Source organism: Trachypithecus francoisi, unplaced genomic scaffold, assembly GCF_009764315.1.
Source record: "Trachypithecus francoisi isolate TF-2019V2 unplaced genomic scaffold, Tfra_2.0 Lachesis_group0, whole genome shotgun sequence".
In the NCBI taxonomy this organism is placed as follows: domain Eukaryota; kingdom Metazoa; phylum Chordata; class Mammalia; order Primates; family Cercopithecidae; genus Trachypithecus; species Trachypithecus francoisi.
The window spans coordinates 182,128,888-182,142,542 of NW_022681453.1; the positions used below are offsets into that span (position 1 = coordinate 182,128,888).

The 13,655-nt window shown below is 41.2% G+C and overlaps 1 protein-coding gene across 4 annotated transcripts in view; it reads left to right on the forward strand.

Annotated features, from left to right (window-relative positions):
- Window positions 1-13,655, forward strand: part of FBXL2 (F-box and leucine rich repeat protein 2) — a 114,945-nt gene that overhangs the window by 58,539 nt on the left and 42,751 nt on the right. For all 4 annotated transcript variants that reach the window (XR_004437403.1, XM_033212924.1, XM_033212925.1 and 1 more), the window contains 2 exons: window positions 9,137-9,191; window positions 9,449-9,523. Coding sequence is in view for 1 of the 4 variants with exons in the window: in XM_033212924.1 (XP_033068815.1) it covers window positions 9,137-9,191; window positions 9,449-9,523 (130 nt within the window). In the remaining 3 variants the exon portion in view is untranslated. The remainder of the gene's footprint in view (window positions 1-9,136; window positions 9,192-9,448; window positions 9,524-13,655) is intronic.

Sequence of the window (13,655 nt, forward strand, 5' to 3'; positions counted from 1 at the left end):
TGAATAACAGTGGTGAAAATGGTCATCCTTGATCTTAGAGGAAAGGCTTTCAGTTTTTCTCTATTCTGTATGATACTAGCTGTAGGTCTGTTCTGTGTGGTTTTTATTATGTTTAGGTATGTTCCTTCTATACCCAGTTTGTTGAGGGATTTTATCACGAAGTGAGGTTGAATTTTATCCAGTGCTTTTTCAGCATCAATTGAATTGATCATGTGGTGTTTGTCCTTCATTCTGTTGATATGATGTATCACATTGATTGATTTGCATATGTTGAACCATCCTTGCATCCCTGGGATAACTCTCACATGGTCATGATGGATGATCATTTTAATGTATTGTTGAATTTGGTTTGCTAGAATTTTGTTGAGAATTTTTGCTTCAGTATTCATCAGAGATATTGGCCTGTAGTTTTCTTTTTTTGATCTTGTCTGGTTCTGGTATCAGGGTAATACTGGCCTTGTAGAATAAGTTTGGAAGTATTCCCTCCTCATCTGTTTCTTGAAATAGTTTGAGTAGGATTGGTGTTAGTTTTTCTTCAAATGTTTGGTAGAATTCAGCAGCAAAGCCGTGAAGTCCTGAGCTTTTCTTCACTTGGTGACTTTTTATTATGACTTTGATCTCGTGTTCACAAATTTGATAACTTAGATGGAAAGGACTAATTCCTTGAAAGACACAAACTACCAAAAGCTCACACAAAGAGAAGTAAACTAAGTAGGCATATATATTAAAGAAATGTAATTAATAGTTAATAACCTTCCAAAACAGAAAGCACCAACCCGAATGGTGGTTTCACTGGTGAATTCTACCAAACATTTAAGAAAGAAATGATACCAGTTCTCTATAATATTGTCCAGGAAATGGAAGCAGAAGACTTCCCTAACTCATTCTGGGAGCCCAGGGTTACCATAATACCAAGACCGGCCGGACGCGGTGGCTCAAGCCTGTAATCCCAGCACTTTGGGAGGCCGAGACGGGCGGATTACGAGGTCGGGAGATCGAGACCATCCTGGCTAACATGGTGAAACCCCATCTCTACTAAAAAATACAAAAAACTAGCCAGGCGCAGTGGCGGGCGCCTGTAGTCCCAGCTACTCGGGAGGCTGAGGCAGGAGAATGGCATAAACCCAGGCGGCGGAGCTTGCAGTGAGCTGAGATCCGGCCACTGCACTCCAGCCTGGGCGACAGAACGAGACTCCGTCTCAAAAAAAAAGAAAAAAAAAAAATACCAAGACCATATAAAATATTACAAAAAAAGGAGAACTCAAGACCAACATTTTTCATAAAAATAGATGCAAAAACCTTTAACAGAATATTAGCAAGTCAAATCCAGCGATGTATAAAATAATTATATCCCACAATAAAGCAGAATTTATTTCAACTATGCAAGGATATTTTTACCTTCAAAAGTCAATGTAGGCCGGGCGCGGTGGCTCAAGCCTGTAATCCCAGCACTGTGGGAGGCCGAGACGGGCGGATCACGAGGTCAGGAGATCGAGACCACCCTGGCTAACACAGTGAAACCCCGTCTCTACTAAAAAATACAAAAAACTAGCCGGGCGCGGTGGCGGGCACCTATAGTCCCAGCTACTCGGGAGGCTGAGGCAGGAGAATGGCGTAAACCCGGGAGGCAGAGCTTGCAGTGAGCTGAGATCCGGCCACTGTACTCCAGCCTGGGCGACAGAGCGAGACTCCGTCTCAAAAAAAAAAAAAAAAAAAAAAGTCAATGTAATCTATTACACCAACAGACTAAAGAAAAAAATCACGTGGTCACATCAGAAAGTGCAGAAAAAATATTTGACAAATTGTGGCACCCATTCATGATAAAAATACTCAGCAGACTAGGAATACAGAAGAACTCCCTGACTTGATAAAGAACATCTACACAAGACCTACAGCTAACTTTTTTTTTTTTTTTGGAGACAGAGTCCAGCTCTGTTGCCCAGGCTGGAGTGTAGTGGTGCAGTCTCTGCTCACTGCAACATCTGCCTCCCAGGTTCAAGTGATTCTCCTGCCTCAGCCTCCCCAGTAGCTGGGATTACAGGCCTGTGCCACCATGCCTGGCTAATTTTTTTGGATTTTTAGTAGAGATGGGGTTTCAACATATTGGGCAGGCTGGTCTCAAATTCCTGACCTCAAATGATCCACCCATTTTGGCCTCGCAAAGTGCTGGGATTACAGGCGTGAGCCACCGTGCCCGGCCAACATCATACTTAATGATGAGAAACTAGATGCTTTCTCCCTGAGATTGGGAACAAGAAAAAGATGTCCCCTTTCACCACTCCTGTTCATCACAGTATTGGAAGTCCTAGCTAATGTAATAAAATAAGGCAAGAAAATAAAAGATATGCATTGGACAGAGATAAAATTGGCTTTGTTTGCAGTTGACACGATTGCCCATGTCATGAAAACCCCAAAGAAATGACAAAATAATTAGCAATAATAAACCTCCTCCTAGGCCGGGTGCGGTGGCTCACGCCTGTAATCCCAACACTTTGGGAGACTGAGGCAGGTGGATCACCTCAGGTCAGGAGTTCGAGACCAGCCTGACCAACATGGTGAAACCCTGTCTCTACTAGAAATACAAATATTAGCTGGGTGTGGTGGCACACGCCTGTAATCCCAGCTACTGGGGAGGCTGAGCAGAGAATTGCTTGAATCCGGGAGGCAGAGGTTGCAGTGAGCTGAGATCGCACCACTGCACTCCAGCCTAGGCAACACAGGGAGACTCCATCTCAACAACAAACAAACAAACAAAACAAAACAAACAAACAAAAAAACCTCAACAGTGAGAAATAACTCAATTTTTTTAAATGGGCAAAATATCTGAACAGACATTTTACCAAAGAAGATATACAGATGGCAAGCATAAGATGCTTAATACGATATGTCACTAGGGAATTGAAAATTAAGACAATGAGATACCACTGTATACCTATTAGAATGGGTAAATTTCAAAAATCTAAATACAAAATGGTGGTAAGATGCAGAGCAAGAGGAACACTTATTCACTGTTGGTGAGGATTCAAAATGGTACAGCCAGTTTCGAATATAGCTTGGCAGTTTCTTACAACGCTACCATAAATGTATCATTTAGTCAAGCAGTCACATACCTAAGTATTTACCCAAATGAGTAGAAAATTTATATCCACACAAAAAACTACACACAAATGTTTATAGCAGAATTATTCATAATCACCCCAAGCCAGAAGCAACCAAGATGTCCTGCAATAGGTGAATGGATAAACAAATTGGTATATTCACACAATGAGATATTATTCAGCAATAAAACACAGTAAGTTATCATGCCATGAACAGACTTGGAGGAACCTTAAATGCATATTGCTAAGTAAAAGCAGCCAGTCTGAACAATTACATAGTGTTTGATTCCAATCATATGGCATCTGGAAAACATAAAACTATAGCGACATTAGAAAGATCAGTGGGGCTGGGCACAGTGGCTCACACCTGTAATCCCAACACTTTGGGAGGCCAAGACAGGAGGATTGCTTAAGGCCAGGAGTTCAAGACCAACCTGGGCAACATAGACCCCGTCTCTTCAAAATAATTTTTTTTCTTTTTTTTTTTTTGAGATGGAGTCTCGCTCTGTCACCCAGGCTGGAGTGCTGTGGCCGGATCTCAGCTCACTGCAAGCTCCGCTTCCCGGTTCATGCCATTCTCCTGCCTCAGCCTTCCGGGTAGCTGGGACTACAGGCACCGCCACCTCGCCCGGCTAGTTTTTTGTAGTTTTTAGTAGAGACGGGGTTTCACCGTGTTAGCCAGGATGGTCTCGATCTCCTGACCTCGTGATCCGCCCGTCTCGGCCTCCCAAAGTGCTGGGATTACAGGCTTGAGCCACCGCGCCCGGCAGTAATTTTTTTTCTAATTAGTTTGGCATGGTGGCGTGTGACTTTAGTCTCCCCTACTTGGGAGGCTGAGGTGGGATGATTGGTTGAGCCCAAGAGGTTGAGGCTGCAGTTAGCCATGATCATACCACTATACTCTAGCCTAGGTGACAGTGAGACCATGTCTGGGAAGAAAAAAATCAGTAATGGCCAAGGGTTCATGAGGAAGAGAGGAGAGATGAATAAATGAAACATGTTGACAGTAAACTAGTGTATGTGAAACTGTAATGGCAGCTACGTGACATGCATTTGGCAAAACCTCTAGAACTAACTAATACAGAGTGAACTATGTTGTAAACTATAGACTTTAGTTAATAATAATGTATCAATATTGGTTCATTAATTGTAACAAATGTACCACACTAATACGACATGTTAATGATAGGAGGAACTATGTGGGTCTGTTGGTAGGGGTGTATATGGTAACTCTCTGTACTACTTGCTCTTATTTTAAATAAAAATTTTAGGTTGGTCCTGGTGGCTCACACCTGTAATCCAAGCTCTTTGGAAGGCTGAAGCAGGTGGAGCACCTGAGGACCGGAGTTCGAGACCAGCCTGACCAATATGGTGAAACCCCATCTCTACTAAGAATACAAAAATTGGCCGGATGTGGTGATGTGTGCCTGTAATCCCCGCTACTTGGGAGGCTGAGACAGGAGAATTGCTTGAACCCGGAGGCGGAGGTTGCAGTGGGCTGAGATCGTGCCACTATACTCCAGCCTGGGTGACAGAGCAAGACTCCATCTGGAAAAAAAAAAAAAAATTTTAAAGGGGAGATAAACGAATGTGAAAGGTGTTAAAATCACGCGTGCACCAAATGGAAATATTTTATAGGCTGTAACAAAGGAATTATAAAATAATTGAAAGGCAGGGAAAAAAAACCTATAGTAAACATAATAATTGAATAGTGGCAGCTTTTTCTCTGAGATGAGAATGAGACAAAGATGTATTTCATTACCAGTTCTATTTATCATCGTACTAGAGAAAATCATAGCCACTGTAATAAGCAAAAGAAATAGAAAGTATAATTATTGGAAAGGAGGAAAGTTAGTTCATTATTCACTGGTGAATTGATGTTTTATGTAGAAAATCAGAATGAATGAACAAATTTAGAAATATTGTTGGGTACAAGGTCAGTATATGAAAATTAACGTTATATACTAGCAACAATTAAAGAATGACATTTAAAATATTCCTTTTTTTTCAAGACAGGGTCTCATTCTGTTGCCCAGGTTCACAGCTCGCTGAAGCCTTGACCTCCCCAGGCTCTGTTGATCCTACCACCTCAGCCTTCTGAATAGCTGGGACTATAGGCATGCGCCACCACACCTGGCTAATAATTGTATTTTTTTTTGTAGCAATGGGGTTTCACCATGTTGCCCATGCTGATCTCGAATTCCTGGGCTGGGGTGATCCTCCTCCCTCAGCCTTCCAAAGTGCTGAGATTATAGGTGTGAGCCACCACGCGCTGCCAAAAAATATTCCATTTTAATAAGAAGAACATCAAATAACCAGGAAAAAAATCTAAAGATAAGCAAGATATCTATGTGGAAAACTACAAAAATTACTGTGAGAAATTAAAGAAATCCTAAATAAATTTTGGAATGGATCGTGTTTCTGGATTGGAAAATTTAATATTGTAAAAATCTCAGTTGTTCCCAAATTTTCTGTAAATTCAATGCAGTCCCAGTAACAATTTTAGAAAGTTTTCTTGTGGAAGTTGATATGCTGATTTTGAAACTTAATAGGAAATTCTGAGAATCAAGAATAAGTAAGATAATCTTGATGAAGAGGAACAAAGTTGAAGAACTTATGTTACCAGACATTGTGACTTATTATTAAAGCTTCAGAAAATCAGCCTTACTGGCACAAAGACAAACAGACTAATGGAGCAGAATACAAAGTCCAAAAGTACATCCAATCCCTTGCTCCCCTGTGTATATTTATAACCAGGTGCTATTGCAGTGCTTGCCTTGTAAAGTTGAGGCTATCACATTTGAGATAAGGAAGCACTTTCTAGGAAAGAATGTTTTGGAGGGGTCAGAACTCAGTTTGCCACTCGTGTCGCTATCTGCGTTTCTGTTGCCAGTATCCCAGGCTTTGTAATTGAGGGCATTAGTTTTACTTATTGAAACATGAGTCAGGAATTGACTTTGGCCGTCAGTGTGGTAGTTTGGAGTATCGCCATGCCTATTTGTGCAAATTCAACTACTTTCAGTTTAAAAGGTTGGGGAGAGAGGGGAAATAATGTAAATACTTTAGGCAATCTATTTTTTCATTCAGTAATCATAAAACTAGTAAGCATGAGATGAGAAATGTGAATTCCTGTTCCATGTGTTGGTTCCTGCGTGTGTCTCAACGTGTGAACTCTTGCCTCACTTGTGAATGAAGCAGGAGTCCAGTTTGTTCCAAGCAACATACTCACTAAACGAAAACTACTTCATCTGTTATTATCAGTTAAGAAATAGCACTGTTGACCTAAATAAGGAAACTGAGGTAAAATTAATCTAGAGAGTTTATTTGGGGCAAGTTTGAGATTGCAGCTCAGGAAACACTGGGAAGTGATCCCGAGAAAAAAGGAGTTGCTTGAGTTTTGTTTTTGTTTGTTTTTGTTTTTGTTTTTGAGATGAGTCTCTGTTGCCCAAGCTGGAGTGTAGTGGCATGATCTCGGCCCACTGCAACCTCCCCTTCTCGGGTTCAAGCGATTCTTCTGCCTCAGCCTCCTGAGTAGCTGGGACTACAGGCGCACACCACCATGCTCAGCTAATTTTTATATTTTTAATAGAGATGGGGTTTCACCATGTTGACCAGGATGGTCTCGATCTCTTGACCTTGTGATCTACCTGCCTCAGCTTCCCGAAGTGCTAGGATTACAGGTGTGAGCCACCGCGCCTGGCCTGCTCGAATTTTTAAAGAAAACAGGATGAATCAGGAGAGGGGGCGATTGCAAAAGTTATTTTTGGGAACTCTTAGTGGTTTCCAGAAGTAACATTAATTAGTGATTGGTTGTACACTGTTGAACTATAGGGTAGGAGGAGTTAGAGTATCCAGCGTATGGCATTGTTAGGTTACTTTATAGCTTACTTGTGTCAGTCACTTTGGAGCCCACATAGCGGCTCATATCTCTTAGATTAAGTTTCTTTCTTAGGATCTAGCCCAATCCTGAGGGAAAAACAGCTGTGTTAAGCTTTCCAAAGCAGTATATGTAGTGGTCATGGCTTGTGCTCTTGAGCCAGACTACCTGGATTCAAATCCTAGTTCCACTTTTACTCTCAGCGTGCCCTGGGCACGTTACTTAACCTCTGTGTTCAGTGTCCTTATCTGTAAAAGGAGATAGTAATAGCACAACACCTCATAGCAGTGTTGTGCCAATTAAATGACTCGCATGTAAACCATGGTTGGCGCATAGTCGATGCATAATCAGTGTTGACTATTTTTGTTATTACCAGTATTGTTATTACTGAGACATGATAAAGGTGGTATGCTCTTAAGGGATTTTCAAGGGAAACAGCTAACTCTTTTTTTTTTTTTTACCTTTGGCATTTTAGAACCCAATCCCTGCATGAAATGTGATTCTGCTCTACTAGGCTAGTTTCTCTGTTTGGTGCTTGTTTTCTGTAGGGAGCTGACAATCAGATGTGGCTACCTGTGGGATGGTCGTATGTCACAGAACACAGCTATTAGGGGCAGGAGAGCCTTTGGGTTGAGCACTGTGGATGTGTAGATATCCTGAAATACTTGGATGTATATGTTGAAGTACACATATTTTAGCCACCAGCATTTTTCTTTTCTTTTCTTTTTTTTTCTGAGACGGAGTCTTGCTCTGTTGCCCAAGCTGGAGTGCAGTGGCCGGATCTCGGCTCACTGCAAGCTCCGCCTCCTGGGTTCACGCCATTCTCCTGCCTCAGCCTCCCGAGTAGCTGGGACTACAGGCGCCCGCCACCTCGCCCGGCTAGTTTTTTGTACTTTTTAGTAGAGACGGGGTTTCACCGTGTTAGCCAGGATGGTCTTGATCTCCTGACCTTGTGATCCGCCCGCCTCGGCCTCCCAAAGTGCTGGGATTACAGGCTTGAGACACCGCGCCCGGCCGCCACCGGCATTTTTCTATGTACAAAGATCCCCTGACTCTTTTAAAGTCAACGTAACCCTTATTATGCGTCTATCCTTTGCTTTTCACTAGAGAATGATTGTAGCCTGTATTGTAGGTGGCATCTCTACAGTCAGTATCCGATGGTACTGCATGTGGGTGCATTATTGTAGGGTACAACACTTTGATGTTTTATGATTCTACTCTCCTTCCCTGAGGCCATGGATTTTTATCTCACCACTGATTGTTAGCTTTAAAGAATTTTGAGGAATATTATAGGTAGCTGTTTGCCATCTTACCACTCTCCCCTTCCACACTCAGAGGTACACACTCTCATATTTACTTTCCAGGACTCTCAGAACTGAAGCACTATTCTTGTTCCTGACTTCAACCCTATCCATCCCTCTCACAGAAAAGCTGCCCTTTGTTTTCAGCTGTCACTCTGCAGTGCTGAGGCGCACATGGCTGTTTGCTCACGTACTATCAGCAGCAGCTCCTCTCCTTGACTGCCAGAATGTCGAGGCTTCACTCAGTCCCCTGCCATGCTGGCAGCTACTGCTTCCTCTAAGGCATTACTGATGCCAACCAAGATTTTGTTTGCTTCTGTCTGCTTTTCTTTCCCCCTCATCTTTCCTGTGTTCTCTGGCTCCTTGGCTTTTGCTTAGGAAAAACTGAGCATTTATAGACTTTGCCAACTAATGAGCTCCATCTTTCTGCCAGGCGAACAAATACTTCAAACCAAATGGGCTTTGTCATCAAGCTTTTTTTTTGACAATGTTGTTTGAGGCTCAGGCATCTGAGCCTGTTCAGTGCATCTACCACCAAAAGAGGGCTTCTGCTAGAGCAGTGGTCTTCAAATAGAACCAATTATGGTCTTTCCTGTGTCCATTTCTTAGAACAAGGGAAATATAAGCTTAATGAGTTCTAAGGTAATTTGTATTGTGTGTCCAAAACAGCTTCTGAACATGCAAGCATTTAATATTTCACTGTAGTGATGTACAGTTATAGTGCACTTGTATATTGCACATTGAGGAATCTTGAAAAAACTTATGTATCCTGGTGGCGGATTAGATTTTTTCTTTCAACTTATAATTATCCTGAAATGTTAACACCATCTCGTTTTTGTGTTTTTTTCCTCTCTCTGTAGAATATTTTCCTTCTTGGATATAGTAACTTTGTGCCGATGTGCACAGATTTCCAAGGTAGAGTATTCACCAGATTTTTAATCAATAAATATCAAGTTTCATTAGAATGAGTTTCAGTTCAAATTACTGAAAATTAAAATTTTATTATCTTTTATACTTAATATAACACAATGGTATAATTTTGCATTTGACTGTTGACTTAATATACATCAAAAGTAGAAGTTTGGAAATAAAGGTGAATCAAGACTTTAAGAGTCTCAATAAATGTGTTTCTTTCACCCCCAATCCCTCTTCCTTTACCTCCCACCTTCCAGGCTTGGAACATCTTAGCCCTGGATGGAAGCAACTGGCAAAGAATAGATCTTTTTAACTTTCAAACAGATGTAGAGGTAAGTTAGCTTTGGTTTAGACAGAAAACTTTTTAAAAAGACGAGTAACTGTTTCCTCTTTCCTGCCTTTTTATTTTACTGCATTTAGATCTAATATTAAAGTGCCGAGGTAGAACAGAAAGAAGAAAAACTGGAAGGGATTTGCATACATCAAAACAAAATCCTGCTTGCATTTTAAATTGTATCAGTAACAGATTGTTTTTCTCTCGTTTATGTTTATAGTCTGAATTTTACTACTCAGCTTTCTAAAGCCACACACCTGCATCATTATCACCTGGTTCAATGCTTTAACCTTAGGAGACTTAACAAATACTTATTGACCTAAAAAATCCACTGAGAATTCTAATTCAGCGTCAAAAATGGAGAAATGGCAGAAGCACAGGCCCAAGAGTGAGGCTGGAGATCTAAAGTGTCACCCCAGCTCAGCCACTTAAGTCGTATAATCTCTCAGTACTTCTGTTTTATTATCTATAAAATAAAGAAGTAAAGTAATAGTTAAGTCTTATGCAATTCCAAGATTCTGATATATTTATCTGTAAATATGTAAATATCTCCATTTAAGCATGGTAAACCTGATGAAATGAGCAAAGTTTATTTTAGAACAACTTTGATATTCAATACTAAATTTCTAACCAAAAAGAAAGTTAAGGCAGGTAATAATAAAGAGCATTGTACTTAGGATTTGTCTGAAGCGCTGGTTTGAGGGTCTTGAGATTCTGAAGTTTATTTTCTACCTAATGTAAAACCTAATGTATTTCCAGTTTAGCAAACTTACAGTAGTGGAAATGCATTTTAATTTAGTTACTCACACAGTATGTTTGCCATGTGTTTTTACCAAGATGTATTTATTGTTTTTTTTGGTTTTTTTTGGATAAGGAAATGCATGTGTTTAACAGTAGGACTGAGCTAAGCAATTTCCTGCTAGCTGCTTAACCTGGTTTGACCTAGACAAACTAATGGTCTAGGTCAGTTGTGGAGACTCTTCACCTCCTTCTCTAGGTTACTTACTGCTTGAGAGTCTCTGCTTCTCATCTTATACCAGTGGAGCACAATACTTACAGTAAGTGGGGCAGAGCAGAAGATTTCCCTTTATTAAATAAAGGGGGAACCCCTTATTTCTGTCATATTGTGGTGCTCTGCTCTTGGAAGAGGGCAGGGACCTCAAGGAATCACGCCCATCCTGGAAAGATAAGCTCTAGTTCCTGGCTTAACACTGTAGTTTCTGAAATTAGGTGTTCTTTAGTGTACTTTTGAGAGTTAACAGCAGTGATTACAACAGTGCTCCACCTAAACATGCCAACATTCCATGCCAGTGAATGTAATTCCCCTTCAAACTGATCATATCTAAATATGTGTTCACTGTGTTTACTTAGTGATGATGTGGAGGACATTTAATTTCTAAAAATTGTAGTCATTTCTACTGACCACAAAGGAGAGTTATTGTTTTGAAAAAACTGAGCAAAATACTTTCTCTCTTGCTGTGGTTCTTCATGTCTCCTCAATTTTGATGACTTTTCCAACCATACAACTTTTTTGGAAAGCACATGAAGAACTTTTAAAGTCAGGCTGGGTGCAGTGGCTCACACCTGAAATCCCAACACTGTGGGAGGCCGTAGGGGGCAGATCACGGGAGCCCAGGAGTTCAAGACCAGCCTGGGCAACATAGCAAAACCGTGTCTCTACAAAAAAATGAAAAAGCAAAAATTAGCCAGGCACACTGGCACATGCTTGTAGTCTCAGCTACTCAGGAGGCTGAGGTGGGAGGATCACCTGAGCCCAGGAGGCAGAGGTTGCAGTGAGTGCTGATTGTGCCATTGCACTCTAGCCTGGGTGACAGAGTGAGGCCCTGTCTCAAAAAAAAAAATTATTTTGATATTAAAAAGTACTACCATTTCAACTAAATATCACTACCTTGTGCATTTTTGATCACAAGATTTTAGCTGACTGCTGACTTTCAGCTAACTGCCATATCAACACATCCCAGAAATACTTAAAAGTACATCCACCAAAGGGGAAGCCAATTTATGGTTCACCAGTGATATAAATAATTGCATGTGAAAACCTAAAAGAGCTGGCACCAGGGTGCAATCTAGTCGTAACACTTAGCTTCCCTGTTGGGCTAGCCCCCTTGGTCCAGCCTAGATTATGAACCAAGTCTTGGGGTCTTTCATAGTCCTTAAACAAGACCCTTTGGAGGATGCTTGCCCTAGGAAGCATTTTATGGATAGTCTTAAAAATATGCACTTTGGGAAGGAAATGTGAGAGAAAAGAGAAGTTGTCAAGGATCAGGATCAACACACTAATAATATTTGCTGTGTGTCTGACACTGTCGTAAGCACCATATTAAACTGAGGCACAGAAAAGGTTGAGTAACTTATCCAAGGTCACTCACCTACTAAGAGGAGACTGTAGGTATCTTGAACGGTGGGTTGCATGACTGGCACATGAAGAAAAGACAGAGTAAAGCATCTAGGTGACACGTGCACACGGTAACTTTCCTTCATCTTCTCTTTTGTGAATACGTGTGGTTTACCTGAAGTTTGGGTTGGCATTTTCTGTGCCTTTAAAACTTGTACATTTTGTTGTCAGTGTCTTCATGGTTACTGAAGATTGTGCTAGGCCAAAAATGAGAAATAACTAAGTAGTGTGTGAATCTGAAAGTGGTAACTCCAAGGGTCTTTAGCCCGTTTTAGGGCTTATTTTTCTTTAAAGCCCTTCATTCTAAAATGCATGCCTACAACATATTGTCTGGTAAATACGACACAGAATCATTGGCTTGAATATTGCACTGAAATGGATTTGCATTTTTCCCCCTCTTAGTTGGAAACAGTGGAACGGAATATTGTGTATGTAGTTTTGTATTCCAGTACAGGAACTTTGCCCCAAAAAAGGAGAACTAGAAAGTTTATATAAATGTTACTAACTTGAAATGGGAACAGTATATTAGGTGCTCCGTTTGTAGACATTGGTGTAGAGCTGGGGTTTTTTGTTTGTTTCTGTTTATTAGGTACTTAAATACATATCTTTGATTTCTAAGTCATAATCTTTTTCCCCCAGTGACAAAGATTTATTTTACAATTGTCTGGAATTTTGCTTCAAAAAATATTAATAATTATTAATGCAGGTAGTCTCAAGAAAGTATAAATAGATGCTAACAGTATCAAAGATTGGATTTTCAACGTAATTAAGATGTTAGCTAGGTAACAATATGTATCCTGTGGGGTTTTTTGTTTGTTTGTTTTTATGAGACAGAGTCTTGCTCTGTCACCCAGGCTGGACTGCAGTGGGATGATCTTGGCTCACTGCAACCTCCATCTCCCAGGCTCAAGCGATTCTCCTACCTCAGCCTCCCAAGTAGCTGGGACTATAGGTGTGCCCCACTATGCTTGGCTGAATTTTTTTTTTTTTTTTTTTTTTTTTTTTTGAGACAGTCTCGCTCTGTCTCCCAGGCTGGAGTGCAGTGGCGTGATCTCAGCTCACTGCAAGCTCTACCTTCCGGGTTCACGCCATTCTCCTGCCTCAGCCTCCCAGGTAGCTGGGACTACAGGTGCCTGCCACCACGCCCAGCTAATTTTTTGTGTTTTTAGTAGAGACAGGGTTTTACTGTGTTAGCCAGGATGGTCTCGATCTCCTGACCTCGTGATCCGCCCACCTCGGCCTCCCAAAGTGCTGGGATTACAGGTGTGAGCCACCGTGCCTGGCCGCTTGGCTGATTTTTGTATCTTTAGTAGAGATGGGGTTTCACCATGTTGGCCAGCCTGGTCTCAAAATCCTGACTCAGCCTCCCGAAGTGCAGGGATTACACGCTTGAGCCACTGCGGGCGCCCCCTGTGGTTTTGATGTGTCTTGGTGAATTCATCATGCTCACAGTTCAGTGCCAAGATTGCTGTTTTATAAAATGAGGATAATAGTATTCAAAACAAATCAAATTGTCCCTTTGAACTTTTCCTCCCTTGTGGAGGTGGAGGTTGTAGTTAGTATTTATAACTACCTTCTTCCACAGTGAATTTCTGTATTCCTTTGCCTTCAGCAAGCACCTCAGCTGGTCATGGTTCTTTACCTGGTGGAATGACTCAGACCTTTATTCCTGAAGGGTCTGGTCATTAATCGTCGTGCTTGGATTGGGTTGTTG